The sequence below is a fragment of the Schistocerca piceifrons genome, chromosome 7 (assembly GCF_021461385.2).
Source record: "Schistocerca piceifrons isolate TAMUIC-IGC-003096 chromosome 7, iqSchPice1.1, whole genome shotgun sequence".
NCBI classification, from domain to species: Eukaryota; Metazoa; Arthropoda; class Insecta; order Orthoptera; family Acrididae; genus Schistocerca; species Schistocerca piceifrons.
The window spans coordinates 271,530,607-271,546,219 of record NC_060144.1 but is presented as its reverse complement, the minus strand read 5'-3'; the positions used below and the strand labels follow the sequence as shown (position 1 = coordinate 271,546,219).

The 15,613-nt window shown below is 41.8% G+C and overlaps 1 protein-coding gene across 2 annotated transcripts in view; it reads left to right on the top strand.

Moving 5' to 3' along the window:
* LOC124804951 (mast/stem cell growth factor receptor kita-like) overlaps positions 1-15,613 on the top strand; it is a 315,287-nt gene that overhangs the window by 140,011 nt on the left and 159,663 nt on the right. For both annotated transcript variants that reach the window (XM_047265338.1, XM_047265337.1), the window contains exon 7: positions 14,283-14,463. In XM_047265338.1, the coding sequence (XP_047121294.1) occupies positions 14,283-14,463 (181 nt within the window). The remainder of the gene's footprint in view (positions 1-14,282; positions 14,464-15,613) is intronic.

The following is a 15,613-nucleotide window of genomic DNA, read 5'->3' as shown; positions in this document are numbered from 1 at the left end:
GTGGAAAAGTTTCTCCTTGACAACTGCTGCTATTCTGTAGAAGAATTTCTATTGTAGTATAGTGCAAAAGGTGATGGGTAGGAATTACTAACTCATGTCTGTATGTTTAAAAAAATTATAAAGTTTCAGCATGTAGCCATATTTACAAATTAATTTGCAGTATGAATGTAAACTGACTTGTTCCATATCATTGCAATTTACCATGCAAAATGATCCACAGAACATGAAAAAATACAAACCAAATAACTTTAATCAAACAGTGGAAAATCCAGGATGGAATGTAACAATATTATGAAAAGGAAAGTTGCTACTCACCATATAGCAGAGATACTGAGTCGCAGATAGGCACAACAAAAAGACTCTCACAACTAACTGTGGCAGTGTTGTTTCAGTTGCCTGAGACTGCAGTCGTGAGTGTGTGAGTTGTGTGTGTGTGTGTGTGTGTGTGTGTGTGTGTGTGTGTGTGCTGTCGTACATTGTTGATGAACACCTTAATGGACGAAAGCTTTATCTGTGACAGTCTTTTTCATATTATTATCACAAGCTAACTAACTTTTGGTTTTGGAATACTATTTTAGTTCTGAAGTATTATTTGCTTGTATCAACTATCACTGCCTTGCGTGTTTAACATCGTAGTTCCCACACAAGTTAGTATAATCAGCAAAAGATAACAATGATTTTGAACTAAAAGATAAAATTAGTACCTCGGCATGGAGTCATTATAATGTTTGGGTGACTTTGAAAGTGGGTATCTGAAAGTACAGCAACCCTCATTTCCCATCTGTATGAATACATGTTACTACTGTTCAGTACACTACATCACTGAAGACTACCTAGAGGAATAAAGTGCTTAGCGGAATGATGATGAACCTTTTCCACTGAGCCATATCCTTGCTAAGTTGCCAATTGAACCAAGACTGGATAAGATGATAATGCTGGTACTGAAAATCACTATTTGATGTATCAACAAAAATCATTTGCTGATGGTTGGCATTATGATAATATTGCTATGCTAGAGACATTCCAAGTATGTAAAGATCTATAGATGAATGGTGAATTGGCTAAAACTGCTTTTAGTTAGAATAAGATGTTGATGGTGCTAATGTTGTGGGAGTAAAATTGTTCCTTTTAATGACAATCTTATGAAAATGACAGAATGCTACTCATCATATAGCAGAGATGTTGAGTCACAAAAAGGCACAACAAATAGATTACAGAACACATAAGCTTTTGGCCAGAAGGCCTTCTTCCAGAATAGACAACATACACAACATTGGTGCAGCTCATACACAACATTGGTGCAGCTCACACACACATGACCAGTGTCTGTGGCTGTCGAGGCCAGACTGTGAGCAACTGCAGACAATGGCAGAAGCAATCTGGGTGGTGGGGCTAGCTGAAGTGGGGATAGGGAGGGAGAGGTAGATACAGGTGGAGCTCAGTAAAGTGCTGTTAGAGGGAACATGCAGGCATGAAGTGGAAAGACTGCAGGGCAGCTGGGTGCAGTTGGGAGGTCAGATGGTGGGGGGCAGAAAAGGAGGGAAGCAAGAAGACTGTGGATACACTTGTGGAATATAAAACTGTGGAATGGGAACAGGGAAGAGAATAGGTGGATGAAGGACAATGACTGATGAAGGCCGAGGCCAGCAGGGTTATGGGAACATGGGATCTATCACAGGGAGAGTTCCCATCTGTGCAGTTCGGAAAAGCTGTTCTTGGTAGGAAGGATCCAGATGGCACAGTCAGTGAAGCAGTCATTAAAATGAAGAATATTGTGCTGGGCAGCGTACTTAGCAACAGGATCGTCCAGCTGTTTCTTGACCACAGTTTGTTGGTGGCCATTCATGTGGACAGACGGCTTGTTGTATGTCATGTCCATGTAGAACAAAGCACAATGATTGCAGCTTAGCTAGTAGATCACAGGACTGATTTTATAGGTAACACTGCTTTTGATGGGATGGGTGATGCTTGCAGCTGGACTGGGTAGGTGGTGGTGGGAGGATGTACGGGACAGGTCTTGCATCTAGGTCTATTACAGGGATATGAGCCATGAGGCAAGGGTTTGAGAACAGGGGTTGTGTAGGGACGGACAAGGGTATTGGGTAGGTTTGGTGGGTGGCAAAATACCATTAAAGAGGAGGGATGGGGAGGATAGTGGGCAGACATTCCTCATTTCAGGGGACTAGAATCCCTGGTGGAGAATGTGTTTCAGTTGCTCCAGTCGTGGGAAGTACTGAATCACTAGGGGAATGCTCCTTTGTGGCCAGACAGTGGGTTTTAGATGGGGTATGGGAGACTGGTGAGATAAGGCACAGTGGATCTGTTCCTGTAAATGTTAGGAGAATAATTATGGTCTGTGAAGCCTCAGTGAGATCCTTGGTATTTTTTGAGAGGGACTATTCATCACTACAGATGTGATGACCTGGCTGTATGGAAGGGACTTATTGGTATGGAATGGGTGGCAGTTGCAAAGTGGAGGTATTGTTGGTGTTTAGTAGGTATGAGAAGGATGGAGGTACTGATGTGGCCATCTTTAAGGTATGGGTTAACATCAAGGAAGGTGTCTAGTTGGGTTTAGGAGGACCATGTGAAGCGAATGGGGTAGAAGGGGTTGAGGTTCTGGAGGAATGTGGATAGGGTGTCCTCCCCTCAGTCCAAACCACAAAGATGTCATCAATGAGTCTGAGCCAGATGAGATGTTTGGGGCCTAGGTAGTTAGGAAGGATTCCTCTAGATGCATTATTTCAGTAATTCTTATTGACAGTTGTACTTTAAGCTGTAAGTTGGTTCAACAATAGTACCATCTGTTTTTGTAATGCTATAGAACAGCAATATTAACAGCACACTTTGTGGAGCCCTGGGGCTGTGCAAGGCCTCTGCGAGGGCTCCACCAAAATACCATCAACCAAAAGAACAAAGCACATACTAAGAAACAACTCTTCTATATCTACGTCTACACTCTGCAAACTACCTTGAGGTGCATGGCAGAGTGTACGTCCCATTGTACCAGTTATTATTCTTCCTGTTCCATTCATGTATGGAGCACAGGAAAAATGATTGTTTGAATGCCTTTGTGAATACAGTAATTATTCTAATCTTATTGTTAGGATCCCTATGTGAGCAATATATAGGGGGCTGTAGTATATCTGTAGTGTAATTATTCAAAGCCAGTTCTTGAAAGTTTGTTAATAAACTTTCTCATGATAGTTTATGCCTGTCTTCAAGAGTCTGCCAGTTCAGTCCCTTCAGTATCTATGTGACATTTTCCCATGGATTAAACAAACCTGTGACCATTCATGCTGCTCTTCTCTGTATGTGTTCAATATCCTCTGTTAGTCCTCTTATGAATGTCATATCAATGTTGGTTATTTTTTGCTCAGTGTGTAATAGCCAAAAATGAAACAAGCAGCATAATAAATCTACAATAGTGCCATGATCAAAGCATGTATGAGTAGGTATTTGCCGACTCAATACTCATCACTATACACCACACAGTGGTGTTGCTGATGTGTTCTTTCTTTCTCTCGCTCTCACACTGCCTGCTGTGTCATCTACACACTTCACGAATATTCCACTACATTCTTTCTCCGTCCCTCATCCAAAACCACCTTGAACGACATTTTAGGATTTTGTTCACTGCCTAGGACTACATAAACCCATACTGTGGAGCACAGAGTACAGTTCCTACAATGCACTGTCCTTCACTTCGACATGGCGAATTCCCAGTTGGCAGTATATTCAGTTAATATCTGTTATTGAGTACACTTGTAAAAATCATTATCTTGTGGCAGTATTATTCTATGTTTACCAAATTGTAAAATTAAACTGTTGATTCTAAAAGATAGAACAGAGCATTGGCTTAAAGGTGTTGCAACAAAGTCTTACATCAAAAATTCAAAGGTGATTCACCCAGAAGATGCAGCATCGGCCTCAATGATTTCCAATCAAAACTATGAGATTCAAGAAAATGATGTACTGACTTGAAGCCTGACAGTTAGCCTTCTACCGCCGAGCAGTGTGTCAGCAGTGCGCAAGTAGCAGCAAGTGGCTTATTTAGTGTTCGTGTAAGTGTAGTAGTCAAGTTGAAAATTTGAGTGTCTCAGCACACTTGTTTAGTTAAATCTGTCAAATCATTGTGTAGTTTCGTAATTAGCAGGAGCAGATTTGCATTTTAATATCTGTGATGTGTAAAGTCGCGTAGTCGTCTGTCATTTGTATATTTCTTTCAAATAGTCTTTGTATGTTACTGACAGTACATTTAGCCTTCTGCTGCCGAGCAGTGTGTCGGCAGTGCACAAGTAGCAGCATTACTGAATTTACTAGGCAGTCTTTTATTTTAATAACCATTTAAATTTTGTGTCAAATTGTTTGTGCTCTCTGTAGATTAGTTCAGACGTCCTTTGCACAACAGTATTTAGCATGGATAGGGACTGAGACTGCTGTGTTTGGATGCTGGCTGACTACGGCTGTGGCTGCCCGGGATACTGCCCACATTGAGGCTGACCCTTCACCCGTGGTAGAGTGGGAGGTCGTCTCAAGGTGTGGCAAGGGGCAAAAGACATTCTGGAAGGCTGAACGAAAGGCCTCTCCAGTTTGTCTGACGAACCTGTTTCAGGCTCTGTCTCCAGCTGATACTGATCTTCGGCCAGACATGGCTGCTTATCCTGTTCCAGAGGTTGCCCCTCTGTCTGCGAGATCCGGGTGGTTGCAGAGGGTTGGCTTACTGGTAGTTGGGAGCTCCAATGTCAGATGCGTAATGGGGCCCCTTAGGGATATGGCTGCAAGGGAGAGGAAGAAAACCAACGTGCACTCCGTGTGCATACCGGGGGGAGTCGTTCCAGATGTGGAAAGGGTTCTTCCGGATGCCATGAAGAGTACAGGGTGCACACATCTGCAGGTGGTCGCTCATGTCAGCACCAATGATGTGTGTTGCTATGGATCGGAGGAAATCCTCTCTGACTTCCGGCAGCTATCTGATTTGGTGAAGACTGCCAGTCTCGCTAGTGGGATGAAAGCAGAGCTCACCATCTACAGCATCGTCGACAGGACTGACTGCGGACCTTTGGTACAGAGCCAAGTGGAGGGTCTGAATCAGAGGCTGAGACGGTTCTGCTACCATGTGGGCTGCAGATTCCTCGACTTGCGCCATAGGGTGGTGGGATTTCGGGCTCCTTTGGATAGGTCAGGAGTCCACTACACACAGCAGGTGGCTACACAGGTAGCAGGAGTTGTGTGGCATGGAGTGGGCGGTTTTTTAGGTTAGGTGGGCTCGGGCAAGTACAGAAAGGGCAACAGCCTCAAAAGGTGAGGGGCAAAGTTAGGACATGCAGGGACCAAGCAGCAATTGGTATTGTAATTGTAAACTGCCGAAGCTGTGTTGTAAACTACCGGAACTTCAAGTGCTGATAAAAAGCGCCGAAGCTGAAATTGTTATAGGTACGGAAAGCTGGCTGAAGCCAGAGATAAATTCTGCCGAAACTTTTACAAAGGCACAGACGGTGTTTAGAAAGGATAGATTGCATGCAGCTGGTGGTGGCGTGTTTGTTGCTGTTAGTAGTAGTTTATCCTGTAGTGAAATAGAAGTGGATAGTTCCTGTGAATTATTATGGGTGGAGGTTATACTCAACAACCGAGCTAGGTTAATAATTGGCTTCTTTTATTGACCTCCCGACTCAGCAGCATTAGTGGCAGAACAACTGAGAGAAAATCTGGAATACATTTTACATAATTTTCCTCAGCATGTTATAGTCTTAGGTGGAGATTTCAATTTACCAGATATAGACTGGGACACTCAGATGTTTAGGACAGGTGGTAGGGACAGAGCATCGAGTGACATTGTACTGAGTGCACTATCTGAAAATTACCTCGAGCAATTAAACGGAGAACTGACTCGTGGAGATAACATCTTGGACCTACTGATAACAAACAGACCCAAACTTTTCGACTGTGTAAGAACAGAACAGGGAATCAATGATCTTAAGGCTGTTGCAGCATCCCTGAATATGGAAGTAAATAGGAATATAAAAAAAGGGAGGAAGGTTTATCTGTTTAGCAAGAGTAATATGAGGCAGATTTCAGACTACCTAACAGATCTAAACGAAAATTTTTGTTCTGACACTGACAATGTTAAGTGTTTATGGAAAAAGTTCAAGGCAATCGTAAAATTCGTTTTAGACGGGTACGTGCCGAGTAAAACTGTGAGGGACACGAAAAACCCACTGTGGTTCAACAACAAAGTTAGAAACTACTGCAAAAGCAAAGAGCGCTTCACTGCAAATTTAAACACAGCCAAAACCTCTCAGACAAACAGAAGCTAAACGATGTCAAAGTTAGTGTAAGGAGGGCTATGCGTGAAGCGTTCAGTGAATTCGAAAGTAAAATTCTATGTACCTACTTGACAGAAAATCCTAGGAAGTTCTGGTCTTACCTTAAACCAGTAAGTGGATCGAAACAGCAAATACAGATACTCTGGGATGATAATGGCATTATATGATAGCAGAACAAACACTGGTAGCAGTCACTTCTGTAAAATATCTGGGAGTATGCGTACGGAACAATTTGAACTGGAATGATCATATAAAGTTAATTGTTGGTAAGGCGGGTGCCAGGTTGAGATTCATTGGGAGAGTCCTTAGAAAATGTAGTCCATCAACAAAGGAGGTGGCTTACAAAACACTTGTTCAACCTATACTTGAGTATTGCTCATCAGTGTGGGATCCGTACCAAGTCGGGTTGACAGAGGAGATAGACAAGATCCAAAGAAGAGCGACGTTTTTCGTCACAGGGCTATTTGGTAAGCGTGATAGCGTTACTGAGATGTTTAGCAAACTCAAGTGGCAGACTCTGCAAGAGAGACACTCTGCATCACGGCGTAGCTTGCTGTCCAGGTTTCGAGAGGGTGCGTTTCTGGATGAGGTATCGAATATATTGCTTCCCCCTACTTATATCTCCCGAGCTCCCAAGGAGATCACAAATGTAAAATTAGAGAGATATGAGCATGCACAGAGGCTTTCCGGCAGTCGTTCTTCCCGCGAACCATATGCGACTGGAACAGGAAAGGGAGGTAATGACAGTGGCACGTAAAGTGCCCTCATCCACACACCGTTGGGTGGCTTGCGGAGTATGAAATAGCTGGATATGGGTGGGGTATGGTGTAGCGCTGCTTGTGGCAGCATGCAAGGACATTGTGGGAACAGAACTGGGCTGCTCGGTGCAGTCAGGCAGTTTGGGCTGGTGGGGAGCGGGGGAGGGAGGTGAGAGCAGAATAGGAGAGAAGTAAGGAAGCGGAAAAGACTAGTGGGTGCATTAGAGGAATAGAAGGCTGTGTATTGCTGGAGTGAGAGCAGAGAAGGGGTAGGTAGGTGAAGGACAGGGCTACGGGAGGTTGAAGCTGGAGGATTATGGGAAGACAGGATATAATGCAGCAAGAGTTCCCACCTGGACAGTTCAGAAATGCACTGGTGTTGTTGGTAGGAAGGATCCAGATGGTGCAAGTTGTGAAGCTGTCATTGAACAGAAGTATATTGCATTGGGCAGCATGTTCCACTTGTCTCTTGGGCACAGTTTGACTGTGGCCATTCATGTGGACAGACAACTTGTTAGTTGTCATGCCCATGCAGAAAACACCACAGTAGTTGCAGGTTAGTTTGTAGATCCTATGATTGTTTTCACAGGTAAACCAGCCTTTGATGGGATAGGAGATGCCTGTGACTGGAATGGAGTAGATGGTGGTGGGGGGATGTTGCAGTTCTCTCATATAGGTCTGTTGCAGTGATATGAGCCATGAGGCAAGGGATTGAGAGCAGGGGTGCAATAGGGATGTACAAGGATGGGTCACATTATACTATGCTAGGAGGAATGGGAAGGATAGGGATAAGATATTCCTGACTTCAGGGTAAGATGAGAGGTATCTGAAACCTGGGCAGAGAATGTGATTCAGTTGCTCCAGTCCTGGATGGCACTGAGTCATGAGGCAATTGTCTCTTTCTGGCTGGACAGTGGGTATGTGAGAGATGGTAAGTGATCAGCAGGCTTGGGAGTTGTTGGGAGGGTAATTTTGGGCTGTGAAGGCTTCAGCAAGACCCTTGGTGTATTTGGAGAGGAACTGCTTTTCACGGTAGTTTTGATAACCACATGTGGCTAGGCTGTATGGAATGGGTGGCAGCTGTTGAAGCTGACAGGATGGAGGTACTCATGTATCTGTACTTGAGATGGAGGTCAGCATCGAGGAAGAGAACCACATGAAGGGAATGGGGAAGAAGGTGAAGTTCTGGAGGAATGTGGATATGGTATCCTCACCTTTGGTCCAGATCACAAAGATGTCATCAATGATTATGAACCTGGTGAGGAGTTTGGGATTCTGGGTTGTTAGAAAGGCTTCATCTAGATGGACGTGAATAGAATGGTGCCATGTGGGTGCCTATTGCTGTACCACAGATTTGTCTGTACATGATGCCTTCAAAGGAGAATTAATTGTGGGTGAGTATATTGTTGGCCATGGTAACCAGGAAGGAAGCTGTAAGTTTGTAGTCACTTGGGCATTGGGGGAAATTAGAGTTCAATAGTGCCAAGGCCAAAGTCATTGGGGATATTAGTGTAGGGGAGGTTGCATCAAAAATGACAAGCAGAGTACCGTGTGGTAAAGGAAGAGGAATCGTAGAGGCGCAAATGGCTCTAAGCACTATGGGACTTAACTTCTAAGGTCATCAGTCCCCTAGAACTTAGAACTACTTGAACCTAACTAACCTAAGGACATCACACACATCCATGACCAAGGCAGGATTCGAATCTGTGACCATAGCGGTCGTGCGGTTCCAGACTGTAGCACCTAGAACCGCTCGGCCACCCCGGCTGGCAATTGTAGAGGAAATGGTTGGTGTCTTTAATATAGGAGGGTAGGTTGCAGGTAACAGGCTGAAGGTCTTTGTCCACAAAAGCATAGATTCCATCAGTGGAGCATAGTAACTGGCCACAATGGGGCGTCCTGGCTGGTTGGGTTTATGGACTTTAGGAAGCATGTGAAAGTAGGAGTGCAGGGAGTGGTAGGGGTGAGAAGAGAGATAGGCTCAGGGTAGAGGTTCTGGAATGGACTTAAGAATTTGAGAGGAGCTGGAGATCCGGTTCAATTTCTGATATGAGGTTGCTATGAGAGGGTTTGTTGGTGTATGGATCTGCTAACTGGCAGTGTCCCTCCTCCAGGTAATCTCTGTGGTTCAAAACCATAGTGTTGGTGACTTTGTCAGCAGGTATGATTATAAGATTGGATCGACTTTGTAGGTGGTGTATTGCAGTGCTTTCTGTGGATGTCAGATTAGTTGCCATGTTGAGGGATTTGAGGAATGATGTGAAGAAAGGCTTAAGGTTAAGCAATTCTGGAATTTTAACAAGTGGTGATGGGGGGCAGTGGGGGTGTATCTGGGTTGGATGTAGGAGTGAAATGAATTAGTCTGGGTTCAATATTGGTCTTAGGTTGAGTCTGATCGAAAGGGTTGGTGGTGAAACAGTTTGTCCACTATAGGGTCTGGAAGAAGGAGATAAGGTCTTGAACCAGTCCAGCATGATTGAATATGGGAGTAGGGCAAAAGGTAAGGTCTTTGGGAAGGACTGATACTTCTGTGGGGCTGCTTTGTGAAAGAAAGTTTCAGGAATGTGTTTGGTGCCTGTTTAGTTTCTGGGTTGTGTGTAGTGGTGTTAGGAAGTTTTTGAGGTTGTGGTTAATGTAATATGTCTGTGAGCCAGGGTTTGTTGTCTTTGAGAGGATGTGGGTGAGTCTTAGATACTCTTGCAGAGGTGGCGAATGATGGTAGTTCAAGGCAGGAGTAGAATGTGAACAAGTTGGAGATTAATTGAGGTGGCTTTGTGCATGATGCTCTAGTTTCTGGAGGGAAAGCATTTCACTGTGTGAGATGGGGTGCAAGAATTTAGGATTGCAGAGCAGGAGAATTTTACAGCTGGAGAGCAGGTATTACAAGGGTATTTCAGCCTGATTTACATGGTTTTACTGGTTTAGTTTGGTGAGGGTCTGAACAGGTGGACGTCATTGAGGAAGGAGGGATACAGCCAAAGATGGGTAACTTGTTGTCAGACCATTTGGAAGGATTCCATTAGCTAGACAATAACACAGAAATGGTATGTGGGACTGGGTTCTGGCTAGGAATAGGGAAACTTGCTGTATTTGCACAGATGGAAAGAGAAAGGATCCATAGTGGAAGATGAAAAACACTTAAAAATATGTAACAATACCGGTTATAACTCATAAAAATACGTGGGGAAAACTCACAAGAAGTCCAAATTGATGAAATGGGGGAAAATAATGAAAGCTCAGAGAATAGGTCAAAAATGAAAGGCAAAAATGTACTTAAGTTGACATGGAAAAACAATGAGATCAAAGAGAAAAATAAGTAAAAAGATGATAATAGTGGGATGCAGGTCAGTGGGTAGATATGTTTGAGGAAAGGAGACTCTCTTTCTCTTTCTCTCTCTCTCTCTCTCTCTCTCTCTATCTATCTATCTCTCTCTATTTGTTTAGTCAGTTCTGACTCTCTGTGACCCCATGAACCAAAGCATAGCAATTTTGTGTGTCCTGCACTTTGTCCCGTAAGCTTTCCACATTGGAACACTTTACTTCTGTAATGCCATTGATACATCTCTACTTTTGTAATGCCATTGATACATCTCTACTTTTGTAATGCCATTGATACATCTCATCCTCTTAGGTCCTCTTCTTCCAGTGCCTTCCATCTTCCTCAGTATTAGTGTTTTTCCAGTGAAATGTGTCTTCTAATGATGTGTCCAAAAGTAGGTCAGCTTTTTTTTAGTATCAGACCTTCCAGGGAGCTCTCTGGTTTTATTTGCTCTAATATTAACCTATTCATTCTCTTTGCAGTCCATGGGACTCCAAGAAGTTTCCTCCGACACCACAATTCCATGGAGTATATTCTTTGCCGCTCTGCCTTTCTAATGGTCTGGGTCTCACATCCATACATCCCAACTGGAAAAACCATAGCCCTTACAAGATGAGTCTTTGTTGCTACAGTTATATCTCTACTCTTTGAAACCTTGTCAAGGTTGCCTTCTACCAAGCAGCAAGCATCTCATGATTTCTGCAGTCACCATCAGCACTGGGAACTGAGATAATTGAACGCAGACACTACCTCTATTGTTTATTCTGCTATATGCCATGAAATTATAGGTGTGGTTGCCATTTTTTTCCTTAACATTCACCCTAAGACTAACTTTTTCACATTCCTGCACCAGATGTAAATGGTTTAGGTGAGATTAGTATGTGGAATAAGGAATAAGGTGGGAGGGGTGGTGATGGTAAGGTTGAGGTTAAAGATATTTTTTTATCTTAATGTTGGAATTATTACTGCATTAAAGTCATGTTATGTTTGCAAATGCCTTTGATTAAGTGTGTTATAATATGGTAGCATAAGCGCCACCATCAAGTGAGAGTTACTGAAAAAATTAAGTGCAATGGTGGTAGTATTATGTACACAAAGTATAAAAGGGCAGTGCACTGGTGGAGCTGTCATTTGTACTCAGGTGATTCATGTGAAAAGGTTTCTGACATGCTAATTGTCACACGAAAAGAATTAATAGAATTTGAATGCAGAATGGTAGTTGGACATAGACACATGAGACAATCCATTTCAGAAATTGTCAGAGAATTCACTATTCCAAGATTCATACTCCAGAGTGTGCCAAGAATACAAAATCCCAGGCATTACCTCTCACCACGGACACTGCAGTGGCCGACAGCCTTCACATAATGATCGAGAGCAGTGCCATTTGGTAGAGTTGTCAGTGCTAACAGAACAAGGAAACCGCTTGTAATAATGACAGAAATCTATGTAGGATGTATGACAAATGTATCCATTAGGGCAGTGTGGTGAAATTTGGCATTAATGAGCTATGGCAGCAGATGACTGATGTGAGTACCTTTGCTAACAGCATGACATCGCCTGTAGTGCCTCTCCTGGGCTTGTGACCATATTCGTTGGACCCTAGATGACTGGCAAATTGTGACCTGGTTGGATAAGTTCTGAATTCAGTTGTTATTAGATGATGGTGAGGTTAGAGTGTAGCGCAGACCCCATAAAGCCATGGACCCAAGTTATCAAGGCGCTGTGCAAGCTAGTGGTAGGTCCATAATGGTGTGGGTGATGTTTACATTGAATGGACTGGGTTCTCTGGTCCCACTGAACCAATCATTGAATGGAAATGATTATGTTGGCTACTTGGAGACCATTTGCAACCATTCATGGACTTCATGTTCCAAAACACAATTGAGTTTTTACGGATGACAATATGTCATGTCACCAGGTCACAATTGCTCATGGTTGATTTGAGGAATATTCTGGACAATTCAAGCAAATAATTTGAACATCCAGATTGCCCAACATGAATCCCATCAAACATTTAGGGGACATAATTGGGAGCGCAGTTTGTGCACAAAATCCTGCACCTACAACGCTTCCACAATTATGGTTGGCTAGAGGTTGCAGAGGACTTACAACAAGTTGTTGAGTCCATGTCATGTCAAGTTGCTGCACTATGCCAGTAAAAAAGGAGGTCTGTCATCATGTTATCATCACCTCAGTGTGCGTGTTGTTACTTTTAGTTACTTCCTTGCTTGCTTATTGTGTCTGCTTGATAGAGTGAATTATTTCAAAGTTTTTTTTGTTAGTTGAGGAGCATTCTGATGCTTTTTGTAGCATGCATCTAATATGGAACTGAAACAAAAAACATGTTCTTTTAGATGTAAATGGAAGTGACAAGAAATTTGTAAGACCCTTGTGCATGACCACATTTATAATAGATTCTCAGCCTTTTCTTGCCTTGAAACCATAGGCACCTCTGTGCAGCACAATTTAATTTAATTAACCAACAGCTTTTGGGTGATGTCTATGTGCCTTTTAATCACTAACATGCTGAAAGATGTCACATTTTTAACTGTTAATTTCATTACATGATACATTCATATTTGTTAACATAATTTTAATGTTTTTAGCCATTTATCTACAAAAATTATTATGTTTCAAAGGGATCAACTATAAAAGAAATGTCAGTTATCAAAAATTAAGAGCTAATTTTATTCAGAATACCAATTTATTTCCTTAAAAATTGGAACTATTCTTCATTTACCTAAATCATATTGAAAATTTGACATTCAAAATGCATTGAGCAAGGCAGGCTAGAGTGTCAGCTTTACTGTGAGAAGTTTACTTGCTCTGGAAGACCTATGACATGACTTACTGAATTATGTTGGCAGTGGTGAACTGAGGACTTGTTATAGCTAGGCTTTTGCTGTCTTGGTAATGAAGAAGTTCCTAAAAGGCTTACCTGAATTTCACAACCATTCAAAAATTCTGAGTGCACCCAGTAGCACACATACCATACGTCTACCTTTTATCCACTTAGTTTAGAACTTCATTTTATAATCAAACACTCAACATTTAATATGTATATCACAAAATGAAAATGGTATTCCTTGGGAAACAAAACCAATTGACAGACTGGATATTGTTGTTGGGATGGTGCACACTTGACAATATGTAAGTTGATGGTTCTAGTTGAGGGAGTCCTCCAGAGAAGATTGTTTCCAGATAATAAACTATGTAATAGATGTACATTAGTAGCTTTTTGAAGAAAAGGTGTCAGTAAGGTCCAGTTTTGTCTTCCAAATTGAGAGTAAGCTGCATAGTTTGTCACACTATGTAGGTAAAATGTCATCTCCACCTCATCTGGTTTTCCTCAGTCCACTGTAAGAACATTCCAGTCATAAAGATGTATTTCAAATGTGGGTCAGTGTGTGATTAAATTTAGCATTAATAGCTTTAATATAATGACAATTCATTGTTATTATGCTATGCATATTAAGTTTCCATGATTTCCTTGTCTTTTGTTAATGTATACATTCAGATTTACCACATCCCGGAAGGATCTCCTTATTGGTAGCTACAGAACATGATGACTGACTGGAAGAATGAGTCCTCATTTGTGTAGGTCAGTCATTGATAACTTATATATGTTCTGCAGTTTTCTAACATCAGGCTCTTTGATACTGATGGGGCATATGATTGGGGCAACTGTTAAGTTTATTAATTGTTGAGGCAGTTTGTTGGAGCCCAGCTGTGCTAGATTATGATGAATTACACCTTTGTTGGCTATTTTTTAAGTTTTCTTTTACTTCCATAATTCTTTCTTGATGAAGTAAATGTTTGCAAGTAGCAGTTGCATCAGTTAAATATTTGTTTAATTAGACTGTTTTTTGGTTGCAGACTGGCCATGTAAAAACAAAGTCATTAGAAAGAACACGAAATTATGGGGGTGTATCAGAAAATGTTTACGAAGAGGTAATAATTATCTCAAATATCACAACTGATGATGCAGGAGCCTATACATGTGAGGTCAGAAATGATAAAAATGCACAGAACAAATCTATAGTGCTCCATGTGCGTGGTATGTATTTAACATGTTTATTCTCTGTTTCTTACTGTTGTGTAACGTAGATATGACATTTTCAGCTTTCTTATGTTTTACTTGATAAGTATTCATATCTAAAATAAATAAACTTTATTTATCTGGAAATTATATAAATAATTAGAGAGAGTAGGTTGACTAGACACAGCAATAGCCTCTGTTCTCCAAAATATTATGTCAGTGTCTTAACTAATTTAATAACATTATGAATAGGATAAATTATAAAATAATTGGATACATACAGAGCCAGTGACTCCTTCTTCTGGAAAAATGGTTGATGGTGGTGATGTTTGGGTGTGTGTGTGTGTGTGTGTGTGTGTGTGGGTGGGTGGGGGGTGAAGGGAAAGGAACTGGAGAGGTTTAGCAAAAGGAGTAGAGTTCAGAAAAGTACCCCAGAACTCCTGACCATGGGAGACTTATTGGACAGGATGAAAAGGAAAGCTGATTGTTGGGGACTCCACTGGGTGAGATTTTGAAACCTGAGAGTAATGTGCAAGACAGAGATTACTGCTAAAATATCATGCACAAATTAATAACAGTGAAAAGTTAAGTGCATTATATGTAACAGAGGTGGGAGGGGCATGGCGAAAAACAGACAGGTCAGAAAATGAAAGCCGTAGAAAACTGCTACGCAGTGCCACCAACTCTTGTTGTATGACTTCTCTATCTGCAGAGTGCTGAGGGCTGAAAGAGAGCTTCAAAGTATTCAAGCTATTAAGTGATGTTAATGTCTTCCAATAACTCTTCTGTGTTTTGTCACTCAAATAAAACAATTAGAATGTTGGGTGAGTTAATCAGAACAATATCTCTGAAGAGAGTCTTAGAGCAGAACAGAATAGAAGCTCAGAATGGAATGGAATGACATTTATCTTAAGCCTCTGTCAACTGTTTTCCATATGTTATCACTGTTGGCAGTGACTCTTGTTCTCTTCTCTCCTAGACACCAGCAAGGCACAATGACAAAGTATAAGTGACACAACCACAGCAGGTGGGGATGCTCAATCACCAATCACACTTTGCTGATACCCTGTGCTCACAATTCTTTCGTTGTCTCTGCACATAAGTCAAATCAAAGCATATGAAGTGGGAAGTTTTCTACTTACAGTCTATAAAAGCAATGTTTTTCGAC